The following is a 25,634-nucleotide window of genomic DNA, read 5'->3' as shown; positions in this document are numbered from 1 at the left end:
TTTAAACATTATACTCCCAAACTATATATTATTGGAGATATAAATGAAATATTATACAAATAAATATAATATCTGAATTGTTTATTGCTACATAAGAATTTTTCTGTTTATGTTACAAATGAACTATCTAGCTGATATACATGTTGTCTAGAATACCTAATGGTATAATTTCCTGTGTACAAAACAGATTCTCAAAGGTCTCAATCTCAAGATTATTCTGGAGAGACAGTAGCTTTGGTTGGTCCCAGAGACAGTGGCAAGAGCACAACAGTCCAGCTTCTGCAGAGGCTATATGAACCCGAAGAAGGCTGTGTAAGTACAAATGCTAGGAAAACCAGGGGAGAGAGACTGGGAGATGGCTCAGTGTTTCAGGGCTTGCTATGTGGTCATAGGTGCTGTATTCCCAGCACTCACTTAAAACCAGGCCAGTCTCAGTGCCAGCAAAGTAAGGACAGGGGGATCTGGGAGTCTTGCTGGCCAGATGTGTGTTGTAGGAGGGCGCTTGTTTGTTCCCGGTGCTCAGCCCTGAAAAGAATCTATATTAATTAAATCACTGTTTGGCCCATTAGCTCTAGCTTCTTATTGATAACTCTTACATTTAACTTAGCCCATTTCTATTCATCTGTGTATTGCCACGTGGCTGTGGCTTACCAGCAAAGTTTTGGCACATCTGTCTCTGTCTCCATGGCTTCTCTAAATTCCACTTTTCTTTTCCCAGCATTCAGTTTAGTTTTCCTTGCCTCGCTCTACTCTTTTTCCCTACAACAGGCCAAGGCAGTTTCTTGTTCAACCAGTGGTATTCACAGCATACAGCGGGGAATCCCACATCAGATGCACATCTCAACTCCAGTTCTGGGGAGCTGGAGACAGGAGAATCTGTGAGGCTTGCTGGCCGAATGTATATCTGCAACCCTGGTGCTGGGGAAGTGCAGATGGGAGAATCTCTGAGGCTTGCTGGCCAGCCAGTGTGGATACATTGGTTAGCTCCGGGTTCCCTAAGAGGCCCTATCTCAAAAACTAAGGAGGAAAGTGATCCAGGAAGATATCCAAACATTGGTCTCTATGCATACACAAACATTGGTTTCTACACACATACATGAGCATGTACACACATACACACACACAAAAAAAAAGAAAAGGCATGTACACAGAATGGAATTTGGAAATACTACCAGTTGTGCCAACTCCCAGTATTTACAGTTACACTGAGACAAGCTGGGCTGGTCTGGGCTCTGGGAAGCCTGCAGTGAGCAAGCAGACAAACGCCTCTGCCTCTTGGAGTCCGCATTCTTACATGTAGATTGACAACAAAGAGAGTAAATAGACAGTGTAGGGAAAATAGCGGGTTTGTGGCGCCAGTTGTCCTAGTGAGGGCTTCCATTGCTGTGAAGACACCATGACCATGGCATCTCTTAGAAAGGAAAACATCTAATTGTGTCTGACTTACAGTTCAGTGGCTTAGTCCATTGTTATCATAGTTGGAAGGTTTGTGGCGCCAGTTGTCCTAGTGAGGGCTTCCATTGCTGTGAAGACACCATGACCATGGCATCTCTTAGAAAGGAAAACATCTAATTGTGTCTGACTTACAGTTCAGTGGCTTAGTCCATTGTTATCATAGTTGGAAGGTTTGTGGCGCCAGTTGTCCTAGTGAGGGCTTCCATTGCTGTGAAGACACCATGACCATGGCATCTCTTAGAAAGGAAAACATCTAATTGTGTCTGACTTACAGTTCAGTGGCTTAGTCCATTGTTATCATAGTTGGAAGCCTGGCAACAGGCAGGGAGGCAGACATAGTGCAGGATGAATAGCTAAGAGTCCTACATCTGGTTCTGCAGGCAGCAGAAGGACAATGAGCCACACTAGGCCTGGCTTGAGCCTCTGAGACCTCGAAGCCTGCCCCCAGCGACATAATTCCTCCAACAATGCCACACTTCCCAATAACACCAGTCCCCATGAGCCCATGGGGCCAATTTCACTCAAACTACCATACTAGTTCTTCTAAATAATTTCAAAATTTAGCTGGGCATGGTGATACATACCTACATACCTAAAATGTTAGCACTCAGGAGGTTGAGGAAGAGATCTCATGAGTTTAGACCCAGCCTGGGCTACATAGTGAAACTATGTTTTCAAAAAAAAAAAAAAAAAAAAAAGAGCAAAAGCTGAAGTTGTACTTGAGTGTGTGCCTGGAATGCTAAGGCCTTGGGTTTGACCACGGCACAGCAAACAACAGAAAAATAGAATTTCAAAATGTGTTAGAAGAGTAATATCTATAGAATGCATGCTTATTCTTTTAAAATTGTATTTATTCCTATTTCAAGAGAGTGCCTGGGAGGGGTGACAGAAGCTACAGATCACGTGTGCAGTTCAGAAAACACTTCTCTCCATCCACCATCATATGGGTCCCAAGGATCGAATTCAAGTGGACAGGCTCGTACAGCAGATGTCCTTACATGCAGAGCCACCCCTCTGGCCCACTCTTTGTCATTGTCCATAATCTATAATGTTGGCATTAACTCTGCCTGAAGCTGGTATTCCCAGGAACGTGATTCTTGATGCTTTTCCTTAACATCAATTGATGTCTTTAAAAAAAATCTTGTAGAAGCTAGTCTCTTTTAAATTGCACGTCTCAGTTCAAGTTTAAAATATTATAGACATCAAGTCCATGATAATATCGACTAAAGAAATCACTGGATGAGGGTAAAGCAGTGTCCAGTCTCACATAAATGCCAGGCTGTGAGGAGTGGAGTTTGATGGCCACATCTAGCCCTGTCCCTAGAATATGCTGCGGTAACAGCGCCACCTAGGAAGACAGCTTATTTACTATGAGTTAAAACGAAGAGTAGAAGGAACTTTGGTCTTTTGTGATTGAACAAGGATTGAGAAATTAGGAAAGCTAGATAGAACATTGCACTGAGAAATTAGAAGGCTAGATCATTAGCGGTGCCATCAGTCTGAAAATGGCAAAGTTGATGGCTTCTGTCTCCATAATAACATTTGTAGCACTGTATCTTATTGACAACATGTGGCTTCATGGGATTTTAAGTTGGTTGTTTCTTGAAGATTTATTGATTCCAATCTACCAGGAAAAAAAACTCAGTGTTATTCAAACAATAAATATTTTACCAAAATATAGCTAATACTTGCCAAAATTACTACTTTTCGGTTTATTCTTCGGTTTAAGAAGATAGTCGAAAGCCAAGACCTCAGATGGCATCATAGCCTGCTTGGTTCTTTGGTTTGGCACATCACAGTGAATGAGAACGACATCCAAGATCAAAACGTGAGGCATTACTGAGAGCACATTGGAGTGGTCAGCCAAGAGCCTGTTTTGTTTGGGACCACCATTGGTAACAATATTAAGTTTGGGCGTAAAAGCGCTAGTGAAGAGATGGAGCAGGCAGCGAAGGAGGCGAATGCCTACGACTTCATAATGGCCTTCCCTAAGGTGAGGATGGTGCTGCCTGGATTCTGAGCACCTCCGGGTTCCGCACAGCCCAGGGCGGGCTAACTCACATTGTACAGTGCCAGGGATGATGTGTGGAGTATTTCAGATGCAACACCTGCAGAGTAGGGAAAGATCTAAAGTCCAAAAGAGAAAGACCAGGTGAAAAAGTTATTTATTATATTTAATTTTTATTGTGTTTCACTGTACCTTAAAGAGAGAGAATGATACCTATGTTAAAGCAGGACAAAGAAATTTGAGAAAATCCTGAATGCAAGCTGAGAAATGGTTTCTGCAAAAATGTTGGTTTGTACCGCCACCTAGTGGTCAATAATGAGAAAGGCGCGCTCAAACACAGGATTGTTGAGCTAGGTTGAGGGGACGGAGCAGAAGAAATAAACAATGCATAAGAAATGGGGAACTGTAAAAAAGACATAATAAATTTGAAATTCTTGACAACAATACATGTATCAGTGAGCACTGTGTGATAATTATTAAATCATTTATCTACTTATCCTGTTTTTAAATTCATCAGAACCACTTAAAAATTGTGGGATGCACCCACTAAGATATATTACAAAAAAAAAAAAAATCTGACACTTGAAAGTTGAAATTAAAGTACATCTAAAATTCATCATTCCAGAAAGTTACAATAGCAAAAAACATTCATTTTGAAGGACATACTTACAAACCACACCATGTGCATTAATTATAACAAAATAACTTTTTAAAATAATGTATATTATGCCATGATTTATCATAGTAATTAGCATGGAATGTAAGTCAGAAATATAACTAGTGGCTTAAAGGCTTTTCCCCTTTTGTTGACCTCACTCTTGTCAGCGAATTTCCTTATAACACACGGTGCTCTCTTGCCTCTCACTTAGGTTGGGGACAGATTCTGTGAGCTCTTCAGCCCAACTCTACAAGTTAGGGCTTACTTTACTAAAAGAGCATTTATAGACAAGATGCTCCTCACAGCAAACCTAATAGTAACTCACAATGCTGTAATCCAAAGGAGAAACTACATAGTAGTATGATGAGTACTGAAGTTCACAGGCGTGTTTTAACTAGAAAAGAGAGGGGGTTAGGGGAAGAGGAAGCTGAAGAATGAAAAAGAGGGGGTAGAGAATGGGAGCAGGAGGAATAAAGGAAGAAAAGGAGAATCAATAATGGAAGGTCATTCTTGACCACAGATCCTCATCACTGACCACACGGGGATGCTCTGAACTCCATGGCCTGTGGACTAAACAACCTGGAAAGGGTCACCCCTTTGAAGACACAAACTGCAAAACAAATTTAAAAAAGAAAAAACAACCAACTAATGATTTCAAACTCCCTTTAAAAATCAACTGAATCTTTAAAAGGTAGCAAACATAATTTAAAAATTAAAACATACACAATATCATCAAAATTAAGATTTCTTAAAAGTACATTTAATAAAAGATTGACCAAAATAATGAAAGAAGTCCTAATTAAGTTGTACCTTATTTACTAAAGATTCAATGTTTTTAAGGTGATATATTCTTCCCAAGTTGACCTGAAATCTGATTCTTCTCCAGTCAGAGAATTCTGTGAATCTTTTGTATATGTGTAGAAATTGTGTATGAACACCAAAATCATTTTGTATTTATAAAATCAAAACGTGAGTAGACAAAGCAGCTTTAAAAACAGAACGACAAAACTAGCAGACACTCACAGCATCTAGTCCAAGAGAACAACCACTGCAGAAGTGGAGGGGCAAGACAATGTGCAGAGCAGCAGGGTGCAGGCTCCAGAAATGGCCCGCGTGTCCATTTTTAACAAGTGGAATAGAATCAAGCAGGTGAAAAAAAATGTAAATGAATGGTCCTGGAATAAGACAACCAAAGAACTGTGTGGGTTTTGCTCACACCACACACAAAAAATTAATTTGTCATAGAGCAAAATATTAGCTTTGATTTCAAAAATGAAAATCTAGAAAAGCACTTGTAGGCTGATGCAGGAGGATCACCATTTAGAGGCCAGCCCACATTACTTAGCAAGCACAAGACAATCTGAGCTATACAGTAAAGCAGTCTCAAAAGAATAATTAATTAATACTGTAGGTGAAAGGGGAAAATCACAATGTTGCAATAAGCAAAGAATTTGGAAGCTGTGTACTGTTGTTTAAAGGAGTAAACTGAGAAGTAGACAGTTCAGCGGTTAATAGCACTTGCTGCTCTTAGAGAACACCCAAGTTTGGCTCCCAGCACACATACTGGACAGCTCACAACCACCTGTAATTCTAGTACCAGTGGACCACATACCCTTTTCTGGCCTCCCTAGGCACCTGCGCACGCGCGCACACACACACACACACCACACACACACACGTGCAAACACAAATAAAGATTTAAAAAGTAAATCTTAAAAAAGAAATACTAAACTGGCCAAGCATGTGTGATCCAGGGGCAGTGGCAGGAGAATGTCATGTCTGAGAAGTCTGAGCTGGATAAATAAGACAATGTCCAAAAAAAAGAGTGAGGATATGATCAAGATACATTGTACACATGTAGGAAATTTCTCTGAAAAATATTACAAAAGAACTGAAACTAAAGGCTAGGGATGTAACTTAGTGTGGACTGTTTGCCTGGAGTGCACAAGACCCTGGGCTCACCCACCTCCCCCAACACTCAAGAGAAGAGGAAAGAAACACAAGAAAGATGAAATTAAATTAAGACCTTCTTTCAAAAACCACCATTTAGAAACTGAAACGGCTAGACACACGGTACCAGAACATGTTCTGAATGTCTCTGCTTGACCAGCTGCAGGGTGTTTGGAACCCACCCCAGAGAGAGTCCACAAGGAGTTGGGAGTTGGATGGTCTGAGGTCCTAGAAGGTAGACATAATCGAAATACATTGCATATGTGTGAAATCACCAAAGAAAAGAAATGTAAAATACAAAAATCAAAACCCATAACACTACCACAATGGTTTGCCTGGCATGCAAGAAGCACCAGGTTCAATTCTCAACACCACATATATAAGTCCTGACATTATGGCCCATGCTTGTAATCTCAGCACTTGGGAAGTGTAGGCGGGAAAAGAGACGCAAAAACAGTTCAAGGTCATCCTGGGTTGCAGAGCAAGTTTTAGGTCACCCTGGTCTGCACTAAATACTCTCAAAAATAAGTAAAAAAAAAAAAGAGGAGAGAGAGAGATGACAGATAGATACATAAGTTTGCACTATGGAAACCAAATGTAAATATTTTGAAACATTGTCTGCTTTTGACTCAAAAAGATCCTGAGATTTTGTAGCGTTCTGTTCCATAACTGTGTGACAGTGGCATGCTGTAGAAACTTGTTTGCCAAAAACAACGGGGCTGTATCCATAAAATGTGTCCATTTATTGAGTATTTGATTCGTTGTCTGCACTACATGTGTGATCAGATCCTTGAGAACAGGAGTTACAGGTGATTGTTAGCACCATGTGGATGCTGGCAACCAAATGTGTATCCTCTACCAAAGTGGCAAGTACTCTTAACCACTGAGACATCACTTCAGCCCCAAGACTAACATTTTTTTTAGAGAAAAAAGTCTCTAGAAATTAAATGTTTAGAAAGAATATTTAAACTTCTATCCTTGTTGAAATGTGTGCCATAATCCAACAGAATATGACTAATACAGATCACAGATGCTAGAAGCTATCCCACTATAATAAAATAATGCTCAGTTTATTAAAAACACATTTATCAAGAAATAAATAAAGAACAGAGCCTTAAATTTTTCCCAAGACTGAAAAATGCTTTTAGCAAAACATAAGGCTTTTAAAAAAGAAGTTGTGATAAATTTTGGTTCAGCTTGTTTGGGCTTTGTGTGGTGTTTTTGTTTTGGTTGGTTGGTTGATTTTTTTGTTGTTGTTACTTTTGTTTTGTTTGTTTGCTTAAGACAGAGCCCTTCCTGTCCTGAGACTCACTACATAAACAAGACTGGCTTGAACTCACAGAAACCCACCTGCCTCTGCCTCCTCAGTGTTAGAATTAAAACCATACACCACCATACCATACATGGTCTTTTGGGCTTGTTTCTAAGGCGAGTTCTCCCATACCCAACATTGACTTGAGAATGGCCTTGACTCCTGAGCATCCTGCCCAGATTTCTCAGCACTGGGTTTCCGCGTGGGCATCACCACACCCTACTAAATGGCGTTCATTCTGTCATCCTGCCTTTCAGAGTCTCCAAGAGGAAACGTATAGAGAACCTATCAAACTGCAAACAAATACTTATATTACAGTGTATGCTTCATATATTTTTAAAAGATTTTGAGGTCATCTAAAAGACATTTGAAAATTCACTACAATTAAGAATTTTTCTGTTTATCTGGTTTGGTCCGAAGTCACCTTCCCTTACTGTCTTTGCAAGGACCTTTTCTCAGAGATGTTCGTTTTTACAATGATCAGATCAAAGAGTCTGGATGGCCAAGCTAAAGCAGTCATTAAGCTGGTATCAAAACACAAAATGTGCTTGTCATTTCCTCTTCTAATCATTTAATCACCCTTCTATCTTTGTGCCTTTCCCTCTCTGTATCTCATTAGCTCAAATGAGCTCAAATGAGCGGAGGCCAGAAACAGAGAATCATCATTGCTCGAGTGCTAGTTCGAAACCCCAAAATTCTGATCTTAGATGAGGCTACATCTGCCCTTGACACAGAAAGTGCACTGGAGAAGGTAAGTGGACAGAATCTTTTCTGAGTCTCACATTGCTGGTTCACTATTGTTTTTAAGTACAAGAAAATGCAGTTCCCAGAGTTCCTCTGGTATGGGTCCAGGGTGTGACTTGGAGAAATAAATGCTACAGTTGACATTAAGCATACACACACACACACACACACACACACACACACAAGCCATCAATCTGTATAACATTCCATTCCAGCAGGTCTCACCTTCCTGTAGAAACATCCTCATCACAGAAACAGCAGTGGGTGTCTTTTGCTTCTTCTATTCACACTGATGGATTTTTCTCTTCTTTAATAACTTTTCTTCTTTAACGCGTCGTAAGGGTATTCACATTAACACAATTTCACTTAAAGCAGAGTAAAGGAATCTGAGAGACTTTATAATGACTTGGACATCACTCAGTGACCCACCTCATTTCTTAATGACACATTTTTATTCTTCATTACTAACCCATTTATTCCATCACTGCTTTCGTAGCTATATTGGCTGATATAAAATATGCATGTACCTATGCACACATGTATATAGATACAACCTTATATGTATATAGATATAATGTATGCTTGTTTGTGGACTACCTATGTATGTGTATACATTCTTAGCAAATGTGTGGATATCAGGTCAATGAGATGGCTCAGTTAGTAAAGGCTGAGATGACAAACCTGATGATCTGAGTTTGATCTGGGGAAAGTTGTCTGCCGACCCTCATAAGTACAACTTGGTGTGAGCACACACATACACACACACAGATATATGTGTGTGTCTAAATATATGCACATATACGACATTCACAGATACTTTAACATATTTTAGACTTAAAACTATTAAAAAGGTCTGCATAATGCAAACAATGGCTTTGATTACAATTCTCGAGCCCAGATTTATTTTCTATGGATTTTTTTTTTTTTTTTGGTTTTTCGAGACAGGGTTTCTCTGTGGTTTTGGAGCCTGTCCTGGAACTAGCCCTTGTAGACCAGGCTGGTCTCGAACTCACAGAGATCTGCCTGCCTCTGCCTCCCAAGTACTGGGATTAAAGGCGTGTACTACCACCACCTGGCTTCTACGGAATTTTAAAGTCAAATCCCAAGAAGAACACTCTAGTGTCATCTGAACATGGATGGTAACTCACTTATCTTTAATGTTCTAAATCCTAGAGCATAGACTCAAGTGTTCTCAAGGCGTCACTGCATGGCCCCCATCTTCTAGTCTCCCCTTTTTTCTCACTAAGAATGTCCTAGTGATGTTAAGAGATACTGGCTTCAGTGGGCAGCCTCTGGAATTTCCAGGTCTCTGCATCCTGGAACAAGAGGTTTGGACAGGAGCAGGAGGATAGTAGCAGAAACAGAGGAAGTTTATCAAGAAAAATACATTTCCCAGAGAGGAACAGGTTAGAGCTGAGAGAAAAGTTAGCACAGTGGCCCCAAGCCAGCTGGGGTTGGCATGGGCTTGCTTTCTTTTGTGCGTATCCAGGTTTCTTCACAGGGTCTGTTTTTTAATTTTAGCCCTGGTGATGGTGGAGGCTTCCAGTCTTTGTCTCTCCCTCCTGGTTTCTTTCACATAATAATCCACAGTCAATTTGATAGCTTTCAGTCTTGTGCTCTGCCTTACTGTCCTGAATAGTAATAAATTAAATGTATCCCAATAGTTATTTCTCCAAGACATCATGAGATGCTTTAGAAAAACTAGCAAAAGACCTTACTCACAGAAAAGTAACTATTTCCCGTTCTTCATGATGGCATGGGCTCGTTTGTGTGCATGCAGAGGTTACAGTGGGGACACAACCTTTCAGACAGGGAACATTTTCCCTAATTATCTTATCACTTTAAGTAAAAGTACAATACATTTATGATGGAGGAGAGTCATCTGGCTATCTGTTGCTTTCATTGGTTAATTAATAAAGAAACTGCTTGGCCTGATAGGTCAGAAAATAGGAGGGTGGAGTAGACAGAACAGAATTCTGGGAAGAAGGGAAGTGAGGGCAGATGCCATGGGGCCAGCCGCCAGGTCAGACATACTGAATCTTTCCTTTTAAGCCACCACCTCATGGTGCTACACAGATTATTAGAAATGGGTTAATCAAGATGTGAGAATTAGCCAATAAGAGGCTGAAACTAATGGGCCAGGCAGTGTTTAAATGAATACAGTTTGTATGTTGTTATTTCCGGGGCTAAGCTAGCCATGCGGGAGCCGGGTGGGATGAAAAGGAGGCCTGCTCGCCTCATCACTACACATTTATATTAAATAAAAATCTGAAAATTCAAAAAATTACAATTCATAGGTCCAATAATTAAATACATGCACTATCAATATTTTGGTATATCTTATTTAGTCTTTTTTCCTACAGATATTTTAAACATTGTCATAACAAAAGACATTAACTTTCTTCCACAGTTCCCATGTAGAATTCTAACATGATTTCATTGATTTTGATTCTGAATCACCAATGCTTTGAATAGTTTCCTGATTTTATAGATTGGAACTGTGAGACTTTGAAACAAGCCTCCTTCACCTCAGGAATCATATCCATTGCTACAGAGACCTTTCAGAGGGAGGAGGAAGCAATTGCATCTGAGCTTAAGACCACCCTTCCAGGGCTGACAGGGGATCAAAACAAGCTTCTTGGTGTTGAGAGTTCCACTTTCCTTCTCTGAAATGGAGGATAATAGAATTAGAAATAAGAAAATTAGATGTCTGTGATAGATGAGCAGTGATGCGGACAATCACTTGCAGTGTGCCTGCCGAGCACTTGCTCCTGGGCCGGGCTTGGATGAAAAGCACTGAGCTCAAGGTTAGCAAGTGCAGCCACGTGGAGGAAAACAAAACTCGGAGGCTCAAACGGGTTCACAGAACTGTTTCAGCTCTGGTGTATGCCAGTTAGCACAGAGTATCATAGTGTAGTGACAGGTGCCCTGGATGGCAGAAACAGACCTTACCTATGATGAGGTCACTAGAACACTCATTTAATTAAAGCCTAACAATGACATCATGCACAAAAATCAACTCCAGGTAAATTAAAGGTTTAAACATGAGAGGCACAATAATAAAAAATAGACAGAAAAATATCTGTGTGTGACAGAGGGTAATATTTTGAAATAGGACTCAAAAGACACAATTGGAAAAGAGATGAGTCACTAAAGTGGACATCTCTAAAATCAGACGTTTCTATCCATCGGAAGACAGCTAGCATGAGAAGAAAACCTCATATGTGGGAGAAACAGGGAAGAAAAAGATGGCTCCCAAAGGAAAAAGGGCAAAAGATTTGGGCTAATCACAAAACACAGTGTTTTCAATAAATAAAGATTTCAATGTAATAGCACTCATTTATCTGACAAAAAGAGATCAACTCATTGATGCAGATAGAATGCTGCCTGCTCTCTCCTGCCTCGTGGGGCTCTATAGATTGGACACCCTATGCCTCAGCAGTTCCTTTTGAGATGTACAATGACAGATCTTTATGAATTTGTTCACTAAATAAATACATGCAAAAATCTATATTGTAGAAAAAAGTAAAGACAGCTCAAACCCAGTTAGCAATAGAATGGATAAATTATATCCATATGTAGGAGGAAGGACCGCTTGTTCATCCCACTCTCCCACCTAGCTCACACCCGAAATAACCACACAGAAACTATATTAATTAAAACACTGCTTGGCCATTAGCTCTAACTTCCCATTGGCTAGCTCTTACATATTAGTTTAACCCATCTCCATTAATCCATGTATCGCCACGTGGCTGTGACTTACTGGCAAGATTCTAACCGGCATCTGTCTGAGGCAGAGGATCCATGGCTTCTCTGACTCTGCCCTTCTCCCTCCCAGCATTCAGTTTTTTTTCCGCCTACCTAAGTTCCACCCTATCAACTAGGCCAAGGCCATTTCTTTATTCATTAACCAATGAAAGCAACACACAAAGAGAAGGAACTAGGTATGAGAAGCAAAATGGTTAGTCTCAAAAACATAATATTGAACCCAAAGACTCAGACATTTAAGACTGCAGATTCCATTACATAAATGCACACAAATGTGGAGAGAGAGAAAGAGAGAGAGAGAGAGAGAGAGAGAGAGAGAGAGAGAGAGAGAGAGAGAGAGAGAGAATGGGAATAAGCTAGAGGTCTCCTTTGGTTTGTAAGTGGTGGCAGTGACAGGATGCTGGTAATGGCCTACCCATGTGATCTGATGGATTGGTTTTGAAATGTATCTATCAATGTCCTTGTGTGTATCTTTCTATGTACTTGAAATTGTTTTAAAACATATTTTACCTTGAGTCTGCACATAACTTGTAAAGAACATGTTCATTTGGAAGATGACTTTGAGTTTAAATCTTAGATCTTTTTTAATGTTATGGTTAGACTGCTAAAAATTTCTTGTTAGGTTTCTTTCCAGTGCTAAGATACTATGGTCTCTCTCTCTCTCTCTCTCTCTCTCTCTCTCTCTCTCTCTCTCTCCCTCTCTCCAAGGAAGAGAGAGAGAGAAATACCATTTAGACTAAATTACTTTTTATATTCTATTTTCTACTGGCCTTTCTAATCTGCTAAATATTCTGACTTTCTATATCCCAGGATAAGATTCCTTGTAAACTAATACTGTGAAAATAAGTTGTCCTGACTTTTGCAGAGATCATTTCTAACTCTTGTCTGCTTATTTCCACACCTTCTCTTCAGTAGGCAAGCAAAGGTCAGACTACAATTTTGGTAGCATGCCCGCTTTCCAGTACTCGTGGGGCAGACCTGATTGTTACTATGAGGAACGGTGTGGTAGCAGAGAAAGGGACCCGTGCTGGACTAATTGCAAAGCAGAGGCTGTATTACCCTCTCGCCATGACCCAGGTAGTTTTTACAGGATGTTATATCTGCATGTATCTCTGTAACATAGGCAGCAGGACCAATGGGGACAGGGTTACAAACCTTAAGGAAGTGATTAGAAGGCTGCAAAGTTGGGGATAAAACCAAGAAGAAAGCCAGAGGGGTGGGACAGCAGTGCAGAAATAAATAGACAAAAGCAAACACTTCCTTGTGCAGCTGAAAAGGAAAGATCAGCCTTCCATGCAGACAGAGGAGTGCTGGGAAAATAACTAGAGACAGTGAGAGAACGATATTTGAAGTCCCTTTAAGCTGGGCAGAAGGGCTAGAGCATAAAAGTCATGAAAACAAAACAGAAGGTAGAAATATAATCTTAAACAGAGCATGGTGGCTCAGACCTGTAATCCCAGCTTTCAGGAGGCTGAATCACGAGAATCTTTGTGAGTTCAAGGTCAACCTGGGACGCATAGTGAGACTGTTGCAATAGGGGAGTGGGCCTGCTTTTCGCTACAGTGAGACCCTGGTTGTTTTTGTTGTTTTGCTTTTAAAGTGGGGAGGGTGCTGAAAAGACACAGTGGCTCCACTTGAGACTCCAGCTCTGAGATGGGCAGAGAAAGGAGAATCTCTGTAGCTCATTGGTCAGACTGTCTAGCTAAACTCAGGAACCCAGGTTCAATGAAAGACTCTACCTCAAAAAGTAAGATGGAGGACAATGGAGTTTTAGCCTCTGGCCTATACACATGTACATGCACAAACATGTGCACACCTACATGTGCATATATGCACATACACTTGTACTTACATATAACACATCTATACACACTAAAAGAGAATCAAAACAAAGAAAGTACAATCTACTTGCTTAACTACTTGATTTTTATTTTATTTCATATTTGTCCATATTCTGTATTTCCTTTAAAAAGAAAAGTAAGGACAGGTAGTGGTGGCACGAACCTTTAATCTCAGCACTCAGGAAGCAGAAGCAAGCAGATCTTTATGAGTTCAATGCCAGCCTGATCTACAGAGTGAGTTCCAGGACAGTCAGAGCTATGTATAGAAACCCTGTCTCAAAAAACAGATAGATAGATAGATAGATAGATAGATAGATAGATAGATAGATAGATAGATAGATAGATAGATGATAGATAATAGATAGATAGATGATTGATAGATAGATAATAGATTAGATAGATAGATGATAGATAGATAGATAGATAGATAGATAGATAGATGATAGATAATAGATAGATAGATGATTGATAGATAGATAATAGATTAGATAGATAGATGATAGATAGATAGATAGATAGATAGATAGATAGATGATAGATAATAGATAGATAGATGATTGATAGATAGATAATAGATTAGATAGATAGATGATAGATAGATAGATAGATAGATAGATAGATAGATGATAGATAATAGATAGATAGATGATTGATAGATAGATAATAGATTAGATAGATAGATGATAGATAGATAGATAGATAGATAGATAGATAGATGATAGATAATAGATAGATAGATGATTGATAGATAGATAATAGATTAGATAGATAGATAGATAGATAGATAGATAGATAGATAATAGATTAGATAGATAGATAGATAGATAGATAGATAGATAGATAGATGATAGATAATAGATTAGATAGATAGATAGATAGATAGATAGATAGATAAATCTGAGATGTTGCTTGACACTGAATTCACATCATTTTCATTCCTTAGAGCAGGGATTCTCAGCCTTCCTAATGCTGCCACCCTTAACACAGTTCCTCATGCTGTGGTGACTCCCAACCACAAAGTTGTTTTACTGGTACTTCATAACTGTAATTTTACTACTGTTATGAATCATAATATAAATATCTGATGTTCAGGATATCGAATATGTGACCCCCAAGAGGATCACAACCCTCAGGTTGAGAATTGCTGTCTTAGAGGCATTAACTTATAAAGTTACTAAGTTTAATATTTCCAAACCAATATAACTAGGTAAGAAAAGAACATAATTGAGGGTCAAATTCATCATTTTTTTTGAAAATATTTATTTATTTATTATGTATACAATATTCTGTCTGTGTGTGTGCCTGAAGGCCAGATGAGGGCGCCAGACCTCTTTACAGATCGTTGTGAGCCACCATGTGGTTGCTGGGAATTGAACTCAGGACCTTTGAAAGAGCAGGCAATGCTCTTAACCACTGAGCCATCTCTCCAGCCCCCAAATTCATCATTTTTTGAGATCTTTAAGAACCAGGATACTTAGGCTTTCTTTAGAATAACACATCTTTAGTTTTTTATTAATAATTGTAAGTGTGAAAACAAGATAGATTTCAGATTCCCACCATGTGGTACCCCCCAATCCCACAATTCCAGATCCCCTCCAGAGTGGCACACTGCTGTAATTCCAGATTACCACCAATGGGTGGGGCTGTAAGCCCAGATTTTCACCAGTGTGTGAGTGCGGGGTGGGACGCCTATCATTTCAGAAGAAACAGAATGCCCAGTACACAACTGTCCAACTAGTCCGACCATATCAGCAATCTCTGGGTTCAACTGAGAGACCTTGCCTTGAGGATTGGAGAATGACAAGGAAGACTCTCAGGGAAGGCATTCACCCTCCACATTCACAAGCACAGACAAACACACACACACACACACACACACACAAGAGAGAGAGAGAGAGAGAGAGAGAGAGAGAGAGAGAGAGAGAGAGAGAGAGAGAGAGAGCACATACACACAGGAAGAAGAAACTTTGAGAAGCACCACAGTGGCTGAGAAATGAGTTGCCGTCACTGCCAGTTGACTCTGGGAGGCTACACTTTCAGGGCCAAGGATAAATGTCTTAAATTCTTTATGTTTCTATTTTCTAATCCTAACATGAGGGAAATACAGTAATCAATTCATTAATAATGAACTAATTCTTATAAGTGTTTGGAATGATTTGTATATTAGTGGATATGAAATAAAATCAAGTACAGAGGAGCTAGAGAGATGGCCTCACTAAGAGCACTAGCTGCTCCTGCAAAGGACCCAGGTTCTATCCCAAGCATTCAAATTATGGTTCATAACTATCCATAACTCCAGTTCCACAGGATCTGATTCTGTCTTCTGACTTCCATGGCACCAGGCATACATATATATGCATTTGGGCAATTTTTTTCATAAAAAATAATTCTAAAAAAATTAATCCAGTACAGATGCAAATTTTCTGTTTTGTGTTTTTTTTGTTGTTGTTGTTTTCTGTTTTGTTTTTTGAGACAGAGTTTCTCTGTGTGGCCTTAGCTGTCCTGGAACTCACTCTATAGATCACACTGGCCTCGAACTCACAGAGTACTGGGAGTAAAGGCATGCACTACCCACTCGTGGCTAAGACAGACTTTTCAGAATATCTTTTATGTGTACTTTGACAATTTTGTATATGTATACAATGTATACATTCCTCTCTACCCCAACTTCCAAATATACTCCTCAACAACCCCCTCCCACCTTTATGTACAGTTCTTTTTGCTTTTTTTTTTTTGTAAGCCTCTAAGTCCAGTTAGTGCTGCCTGCTGGAATATTGATTGACCTTGTTGGCTTGATTTTGTTCAGGTAATCATGGCTGAAGTGAGTTACTGAATAGAGCGGCTGTGTAGTGTCCAGACAAGGGCATTCACAGCACTCTTCCCAGTCCGCCTTTTCTTCTGCTGTGTGTCCTGAGCCCTGAGGTCTCACTCCGCAGTCACTTATTCTCAGCATCTCAGCCAGCTGACAATGTCTGCATTAACTGCTGTCACTGCAGAAGCTATTGTCTTTAGCCAAGCTTGAGAGCAGCACTAATCTATGAATATAAAAATAATTATTTCTTTTTTCTTTTCTTTTTTTCTTCAGAGCTGAAGACCAAACCTAGGGTTTTGCAAGCACTCTACCACTGAGCTAAATCCCCAACCCCAAGCATAAATATTTAAAAGACAATTTGGTGTGTTCATTTAACAATACTATATATGTTCCCTTCTAAAACTTATGACCATTCCATCCATGGGCTTTTAAGCTTGTTTACGGTATTATACAACAATTCCCTCCTGTTTCCAGGTCTCAGATCCAATAAGAAAGCAGTTGGTTGTTGAAATAGGAGTGGCGGGGCTGTGTCCCCAGCACCCCAGCCGCCTGCTAGCTCATGCCCGAAATAACAACACACAAACTGTATCCATTTAAACACTGCTTGGCCTGGCTAGTTCCAGCTTCTTATTGGCTAGCTCTTACATATTGTTCTAACCCATTTCTAATAATGTGTGTAAGCACCCCAAGGTGCGCTTACCAGGAAGATTCTAGCCTACGTCCATCCTGGGGAGCTTCATGCGTCTGCCTCAGAGCGCAGAGCTATCATGTCTATCCGGCAGAGCTGAGCATGGCGTCTCTGCTCCAGAGAGCAGAACTGTCGAGTCTCTCCGGGAGCAGAGCAGAGTCTGACCTCACTTCCTCTTCCGCCCAGAATTCTATTCTGTTTACTCCTCCCATCTATGTTCTAAGCTATGAGGCCAAGCAGTTGGTTTATTATAATTAACCAATGACCTTCCTCCATCAGTTGGTTACCTCAAAAAGCTTCATGCTGCTATTGTAGCACCTTGACTGGTAGGTACTCAGGTCCAGTGCTGGGCAAGACTATTGCTGCCTTTACTGCTCACTCCTGTCCCCCCACCACCACCCAGCTCCCTATCCAAAGCCTTCCTGCACTAGGAGAGCCAGCCCGCAGGAAGGAAGTTCTTAGGTCAGTCGTAGCATGTTTTCTCTATGTCTTTTAACAAAATATGTTTTATTTTCAACAGCAAGGTCTCACCATCTGGTTCTGCTGAGCAACCAAGAGTAAAGACAACAGCCTGTATTGTTTTGGAGGCCTCTGAGGACTCCTTGAGTTGTAAGGAGGTGTTTGAGCCTGGCACTAAGATTTTTATTTACCCATGCAGGATATCTATGTTCAAATTCCTTTTTTTTTATTTTCAATTGTGTTTTTTAGTTACCTTACAAAGTAGTGTATTTCTGTAAGGACTTTTCATACATCTTTAGTTTTGGTTGGCTCTTAATCTTCCTGTCTCTACCTAGAATCTCTAACATCACATACTCTCATTATTCTTTGTCTAGCAACCTCCTTAGAAAAATGAGTTGTCTTTGACCAATAACAGAATTCCTCCTTAGAAAGCTTTACTATGAAATCAGGTTAAATTCTATTTTAAATTTCCCACTGATTAAATAACTCTGGACAAAAAAAGAATAGTCAAATAAAAGATTTCCTCCACAGTGGAAAAATAACAGAAAAGAAGGTGATAGTGTAAAAGTACCTGTAACTACAGACTTTCAAGTTACTGCGTCTCTGTGTAATTCATTAACTGCTCCCCAGATTGCTGAGGAATCCGACCATCCCTGGAATGTGGTACTGTCGTTGCCTCCCTGATTCTGCCTCTCTGAGCTCAGGCTTCTCTCCTGCCAGCTCACTGAAGAGCTCTGCTTGGGGGTCTCACGAAACTGCCCTCATGTTTCTAAATTACAAAAAAAAGAAAAACTATGTTCAGTGCAATCTATCTTATAATTTAGCCCTAATGTATATTTTAATACTTACTCATAGTTTGATTTCTCTCTCTCTCTCTTTTTTTTTTATTCTCAAGAAGTCCCAATACACACAGACTCATTTTGCTTTGAAGTCTCAGTCTGGATTGGGCTGTGGCTAATGGCCAGGAAAGTACATTGTCTCCTAAGATTGATCTCAGACCACACACACACAAGCTTTATTGTGACACAACAAATACCTTTGTATTTTTTCCTGTGTGTGTGCATGTGTGCATATGTGCTTGTTTGTTTTTAAGAATGAGTCTCTAACTGGCCTAGACCTCACCAAGCAGGCTAGACTAGCAAGTCTGCAAGCCCCAAGGATCAACTTATCTCTATCTATCCCTGCACATCTTCACCTCCCTCAACTCTTAACCCATCCTGAAGCTCCCTTTCCTCCTGTCCCAGCACTAGGGTACTAAGGACATTCCGTCATTCCCATCTTTTTTTAAAATCTTGAATTCTGGAGACCAAAATCGGGTCCTCACTTTACCAGCTGAGCTATCTCCCTATGCTGCCTTTGTATTTTTAAGGCATCGTTATCACAGCCAATACATTCTTTTTTTAAGGATATTAAAAAAGCTGATGAACAAATGGAGGCAAAGACGTGTTCCACTGAGGAAAAAAGCAGCTCTATTTCTCTGTGTGATGTGAGCAGCTCCAAGTCCTTCTGTGTCTGAGGAAGTCATCTACCATCAAAAGGAAGTGCTTGTATACATGTTCCCTTATGAAATTTATAATTGATGTACAATAAAATAGTATTGTGCCATTAAGTTCACATTCGCTCTCACTGCCCACGACACTAAGGAGGTCATCTACTGAACCACATTTTTGTCAAAGGTCTTTGCTGGGAAGGGAAAAAAAAATCTTATAAAGGCATGTTGTTCCTTTTTACACGGCAAACCAGGGGTTAAAACAGCAGCCCGCCAGCCTAGTCTACAAGAGCCAGTTCCAGGACAGGCTCTAAAACTACAGAGAAACCCAGTCTAGAAAAACCCAAAACACACAAACAAAAAACAGCAGCCTGAGGTGTGGGGAACACCACCAGGGCCACCCCAGATTAAATTGGGTCCGGATATTGTGTCTAGAGGGCATCCAATGGGATTTCCCCGGGGCCTTGTGGACCAGGAGCAAGTGAATAGCCATAGAAGGCAAGCCTGCTATCAAGGGAGGAAAAGGCAGCCTACGCTGTCTCTGGACTGCTCATTGACGTATTGCCCACCTTCTCTGCGCAGAGTCCTGGTGGAGAGGGGTTCTAACTAATCTCAACACCTCTTTCACTGGCTACTCCCGCTGCAACAGCCTGGAAACGACCAGCCGCCAGCCGCAGTTTGGGTAGGGGTACCTGATCCCAGGCGTCCTCTTCCCTGCTCCCAGTACAAAGGTCACCCTGCTGTATCCCTCCCTGCCCCCAGCACCACTCAGTACTCTCCTCAGGCACCACCCTACCCGGTGTCATTTCTCTTTCACAATTTATCTCCTTCCACTTAACCCACCATGGCTTCCAGACCTACAATTGAATGTCCTCAATACCTTCCCTGGTTAGATTTCTTTTGCTGCGAAAAGCACCATGCTCAAAGGGAACTTCGGAGAAAGGGGTTTATTTTAGCTGACAGAGTCCTTCATGAAGGGAACTCAGGGCAGGAACTCAAGACAGGAGCCTGGAGGCAGGAACTGAAGCGGAGGCCCATGGAGGCTGCTACTGACTTGCTCCCTGCGGCTTGCTCAGTTTGTTTTCTTATACATTCACCTGCCCAGGGGTGACACTGCCCACACAAAAATCACCCACAGACTTGCCTATAGGCCAGTTGGAGGCAGTTTCTCAATTGAGGTTCCCTCAAATGGTGTTGGATTGAGTCAAATGGAGGGAAACAAAACAAAAAAACCAACCAACCACCCAGCACAACTTTTCATAAGTGTCTTCCCTCCATGGGCTTCCCTGAGCCCTAGGCTCTCCCTCTCCTCAGGCCCCATTACCGGTCCCTGGGTACTGTTATGTGTTTGGTAAGCCAGAGGTCCCTCATCTGGACAGTTCCTCTGTGGGGCTTCAGTGTCTTTGTCTCCAGCTGACAATCACCCAACAGCTCTCTAGGGCCCATTCTTATCTTCTCTCAAGGATTCAGATTAACCTCTTCCTTAGCTCTTCCTGCTGCCTCCCAGCTCACATTCTCCTTCTCAGCCACCAGTTCTCTCTGCCTGAGGTCTGGACTGCGGACCCCAGTCCTTCTGACGTCCTATGAGACGCAGCCATAGTTGTCTCACACTTTAGCTACAACTATGTGATCTTCATGGCGTTCACACTTAGACTTCCCCCTCTTCTCTCTCACTTTGATTTTTGTAAAGGTTCATTTGTATAAACACATAAAAATAATTTTCAGGCTGGCAAGACCTGTAAAAAAAGAGCCTTGTCTTTACCAGACACACAATGACACACATGCACATACATACAAGCGTGTGAGCAAACTAAATTAATAAAATTAATCTTTTAAATATTTAAAAAAATAATTTTCAATTTTGAATCCTATTCTTGGAGATTTTGTTTTGTTTTTTGTTGTTTATTTATGGTCTGTTTAGTTTTCTGTTTGTTTGTTTGGTTTGGTTTGTTTTTAGTATATAGTCCCCAAGCTCAGAGAAGCTCTCTGGATAGAAATCAGAGGTCATTAATCTAAATGAAGAGGAAAAAAAAATAACTTTTCTCACAAGCCCTTGAATATAAGAACTAAACTCTTGTAAGATTGTTCATCGCTGTGGATGTCATCAAAGGTCACCATAGGAATTTTTATTTATTTCAAGTAACCAACAGAGTAAAGTTTACAACATCTAGCATTTGATTAAAAAAAATCAGTAGTGAAATAAAACAAAACAAAAATCAGCTGACAAGATAGCTTGGTGAGTAAAAGTCTTCTGACAGCCGAGTGCAGTCACCAGCTCTCGCAGCAGACTCTGGCACATGGTCCTCTGACCTCCACCTATACCCTGTGGCATGTGCATGCATAGATGTGCGTGTATACACATACACACACACACACAAATTTTACTAACGTAAAAACACTGACTTTATGTGAGAATACCCAGTAGAAAATCTTTATGACTTTAAGATTTCCTAGATAACATTACCAAAAACATACTGATTAGAATAAATCAGACATTATTCATGAAGAACATTTCCTTTTATATAACAGATTTAAGTAACAGGATAAACCATAAACTGAAAGTATTTATAAACCAATTATCTTCTATAGAACTTGAACTCCTGAATTAAAAACTCCCAAAGCATTAAAAAAATAAATAAACAGCACCATCCCCATGACAAAGTGAGGGAAAGAGGAAACAGTGAGGACCAGAGCCAGTGTGAGCTGCAGGATGAGGAGCTGATGGCAACCAGAGGCTGAAGAGACTTGGCTGGCAAAGGCGGGGTCCTTCCATGGAAGTTGTATTAGCTATGTAATTGTGTTAATAGACTCACCAATAACAAGCTACTTCTAAACTCCCAAAACACACACGCATGTGCAATTGGTGATAAGCAAATTACATATGTATGTGTAACTGGCTATTTGCAAATTATAACTCAATAAAATTAAAAAACAGATCAGATGAAATTTTTAACTTTATCAGACTTGTTTGTGTCTCTAAAGAAAATGCCTCCTTCATATTTTTACATCAGATTATCTTAAGACATTCTATAATCCGTAATATATTAGATATGACATTATTTGTGATTTTTCAGGGATTTTTCATTTTGATTTTGTCTTACTTTATTCTTTTCTATCTACTTAACTCTGTTTAAGCAATACTTTTTTAAAAAACCTGCATTTTTTTTTAACTCCTAGAGGAAAAAAATTCCACCTTTTAAAACTGTGCCTCAAAACTGCATACGGGGGCATGGAACTGAACGCTGAGATCACAAAATTGTTTAAAATGACAACAGTAAAACGCTTCTGAATGCCTGACAGCTATGGACTCAGTATCAAACACGCAGTGGGCCTACAGCTTTCCTGGCCATCTCACCTGTACTGCATGGGGCTCCATCACTCCAGCCTTGGCTCTGAGCACACAGCCCAAGCCCCTTGCAGTGCTCATGCCCTCACACCATGCCACACAACCACACTGGAACACTTTCTCTGCAGGCTTCCCGCCTAACCCTTGTCCTCACTTAGAGTATGGTATTGAATTCAGTCTGACAAGATTAAGGAAAATTGATTCTGTTATTTCTTGTGATTCTTAGTTACCTGACATGTGACCTAATATTTGCTTTCTCTTTTTTAAATTGATTTTTGTGTTTTCCTGCATGTATGTTTGTTCACCACATGTGTGTAGTGCCTGAGGAGGTCAGAAGAGGGCACCAGATCCCCTGGGTCTGGAGTTACAGGTGGTTATGTGGGTTTAGGAATCAAACCATGGTCTCCACCATTGAGCCACCTCTCCGGGCCCAGTTTGTACTTTCTTAGTGATAGCAACTGAGTGGAATTCCAAAAGCTGACATTGTATAAATCATCACTTTGATGTAAGATTCCTTTATGTATGCGACTCATCATTGGTAATAAAATTGGTAAATTTTTCTAAGAAAAATAAAACTGTACACTGCCATCTGTTCTATTTGCTAGGTTCCAGTGTGCTTCTCTTTGTCCTGCCTCACTTCTCTGGGTTCCATAATATCCTCAGACTGATATTGTTCTTAATCAACTTCTTTTATTTATAGACAATTCTTCCTGAAGTTTCACTATTAAAAATACCTAAATTAAACAAGTCTGAATGGCCTCTTTGTTCTGGGCACACTGGCTTCTGTCCTAATTGGATCTGTTTACCCAGTGTTTTCTATCATCTTTGCAAAATTAGTCGCTGTAAGTAACACTCACCTGTTTATGCTTTCGCAACTCAAGCATCGTCAGAGAACAGAGCCGAGCACAGTGATCTGCAAGGGGGACACAGAGCTTGCAGTGGTCATCCCTAGGACAGAATCCATGGTAGGAAGGGCCGTGGCTGTGCCTGAGAGATGGGCCATAGCTGGCTCACTCTGTCCAGCTGGGTGCTGCTGGCTGGGTGAGCTGTAAAGAAATTGCTTTGTTTACTAATTCTGACTGCAGTGTTGTATCAGCATTCCTAAACACTGAAGCAAGAAAAGACAGAGACAGCTTTTCTCTTTCCAACCTGTCCAAACAATGACAAATTTTTATTACCAGCCAGCTCAGAAATAGGGAATGTAAGTTTGGGATTGTGCCAAAGTTCCAGAAGAGTGGACTGGTTCAGGAAGTCACTAGACCCTACACTGTTTTAGCAGCCATGTGTGTGTCTAATACCTAACTTTGTGAGCAACTCTTAGGAGCACATACAAAGGTCTCACTTTTGATGAATATTAAGAAATGCGAGTTACTAGATGTTATTAGAAATAATAATTTAAACTGCTGACCTCACTGAAAAATATTATAGGGTGAGAACGCTGTCTGAGCAGGTACAAATCTGACAACCTGAGTCTTATTCCCTCATTAAAAACCAAATGCAGTACACATCTGTAACCCAGCACTCTATGACAAGATCTGAGGCAAAGACAGGAAGCTGGTGGATGGGCGGACTAGAGTGTGTATTACAGAAAAGAGAAGGTGCCCTGCCTCAATAAGGCAGAAGGCAAGAACCCGCTACCACAGTTGTCCTCAGTCCTATCCACAAGTGCTCCAGTTCACACACATATACCCAAAGCAGGGAGGGAGAAAAGGAGGGAGGAAGGGAGGGACGGAAGGAAAATTCAAATAATAATAAAAAGGAAAAATATTATGATAGTAGAAGACTCATTGATTTGATACAATTACAAAGCAAAGGTAGGGAGATTAAAAGTAATTAATTTTATCATGTATATTAAAAGTAAACAGAGTAGTTTTTTTGCCCAGAAATGCGTAGTTTTTTCCATGTGTTGCAATTCCTGTGGGACATGTTATGCTTTCTGCTTGCACTTTCCTCCAAGCTTCTGATGGAAACTCTGCTCCTTCTCTGATGTTTGAAAACTACAACAAAACCACATTAAAACATGATGCGGAACTTACTCCATGCTCCTGATCATCCTGGGCTCTGCTGCTCTTGGTGAACCTGATGCAGGTAAACTTTTAACTGACTCACCAGCCCTGGGCAAGATTCCTTGTTTACATGGTCTTCTCTTCTCAGTTGAAAATAAAACTGAGGGGGCTGGAGAGATGGCTCAGTGGTTAAGAGCACCACCTGCTCTTCCTAAGGTCCTGAGTTCAATTCCCAGCAACCACATGGTGGCTCACAACCATCTGTAATGAGATCTGGTGCCCTCTTCTGGCCTGCAGACAAAGCACTGAGGATACTGTATACATAATAAATAAATAAATCTTTAAAAAAACTGGAGAGATGGCTCAGTGGTTAAGAGCACCACCTACTCTTCCTAAGGTCCTGAGTTCAATAATTCCCAGCAACCACATGGTGGCTCACAACCATCTGTAATGAGATCTGGTGCCCTCTTCTGGCCTGCAGACAAAGCACTGAGGATACTGTATACATAATAAATAAATAAATCTTTAAAAAAAACTGAATGATATAAAGAGAGTTAAGAATAACTGAAGAACTTTATCTTTGTTTCCTAGGGGTTGTTTTATGGCCAAGAAGAGGGAAATTTAGCCGTGAGATTAAGACATTTGGCATTCCAAGCCATGTTGTATCAGGTCTACTGTATGTCTACTGGAATTTTTTTCTTTTAACCGAGATTTGTGGTCAATGCTAACCTTTAGTTCTTTCTCATTTCTTGACATAGTCTCTCTATCAGATCATTGAAGAGCATAAATTTTTGTTGTTATTCTAAGTAGCTAAAATCTGTCATCAGAATTCTTATAAACATATTCTTCTATTAAAAGTATGTTTATCAGCTGTAGGAGTTCTTTGGTAGAGTTTTTGGGGTCGCTTATGTATACTATCATATCATCTGCAAATAACGAAAGCTTAACTTCTTCCTTTCCAATACGAATCCCCTTGATCCCCTTATGTTGTCTTATTGCTATTGCTAGAACTTCAAGCACTATATTGAAGAGGTATGGAGAGAGTGGACATCCTTGTCTTGTTCCTGATTTTAGTGGGATGGCTTTGAGTTTTTCTCC

The 25,634-nt window shown here is 40.4% G+C and overlaps 1 protein-coding gene across 1 annotated transcript in view; it reads left to right on the top strand.

The window, feature by feature from the left end:
- Abcb5 (ATP binding cassette subfamily B member 5) overlaps nt 1-25,634 on the top strand; it is a 134,859-nt gene that overhangs the window by 46,037 nt on the left and 63,188 nt on the right. Inside the window, 13 exon segments of the mRNA XM_050120827.1 lie at nt 188-212; nt 215-316; nt 1,343-1,345; nt 3,255-3,448; nt 4,333-4,348; nt 8,013-8,134; nt 12,811-12,972; nt 19,101-19,207; nt 19,209-19,236; nt 23,231-23,292; nt 23,294-23,370; nt 24,515-24,618; nt 25,128-25,205. Coding sequence (XP_049976784.1) covers nt 188-212; nt 215-316; nt 1,343-1,345; nt 3,255-3,448; nt 4,333-4,348; nt 8,013-8,134; nt 12,811-12,972; nt 19,101-19,207; nt 19,209-19,236; nt 23,231-23,292; nt 23,294-23,370; nt 24,515-24,618; nt 25,128-25,205 — 1,080 coding nt within the window.

This window comes from Alexandromys fortis, unplaced genomic scaffold, assembly GCF_014885135.2.
Source record: "Alexandromys fortis isolate MF-2015 unplaced genomic scaffold, M_Fortis_MF-2015_v1.1 scaffold_182, whole genome shotgun sequence".
In the NCBI taxonomy this organism is placed as follows: domain Eukaryota; kingdom Metazoa; phylum Chordata; class Mammalia; order Rodentia; family Cricetidae; genus Alexandromys; species Alexandromys fortis.
This window is presented reverse-complemented; position numbering and strand designations above follow the sequence as displayed.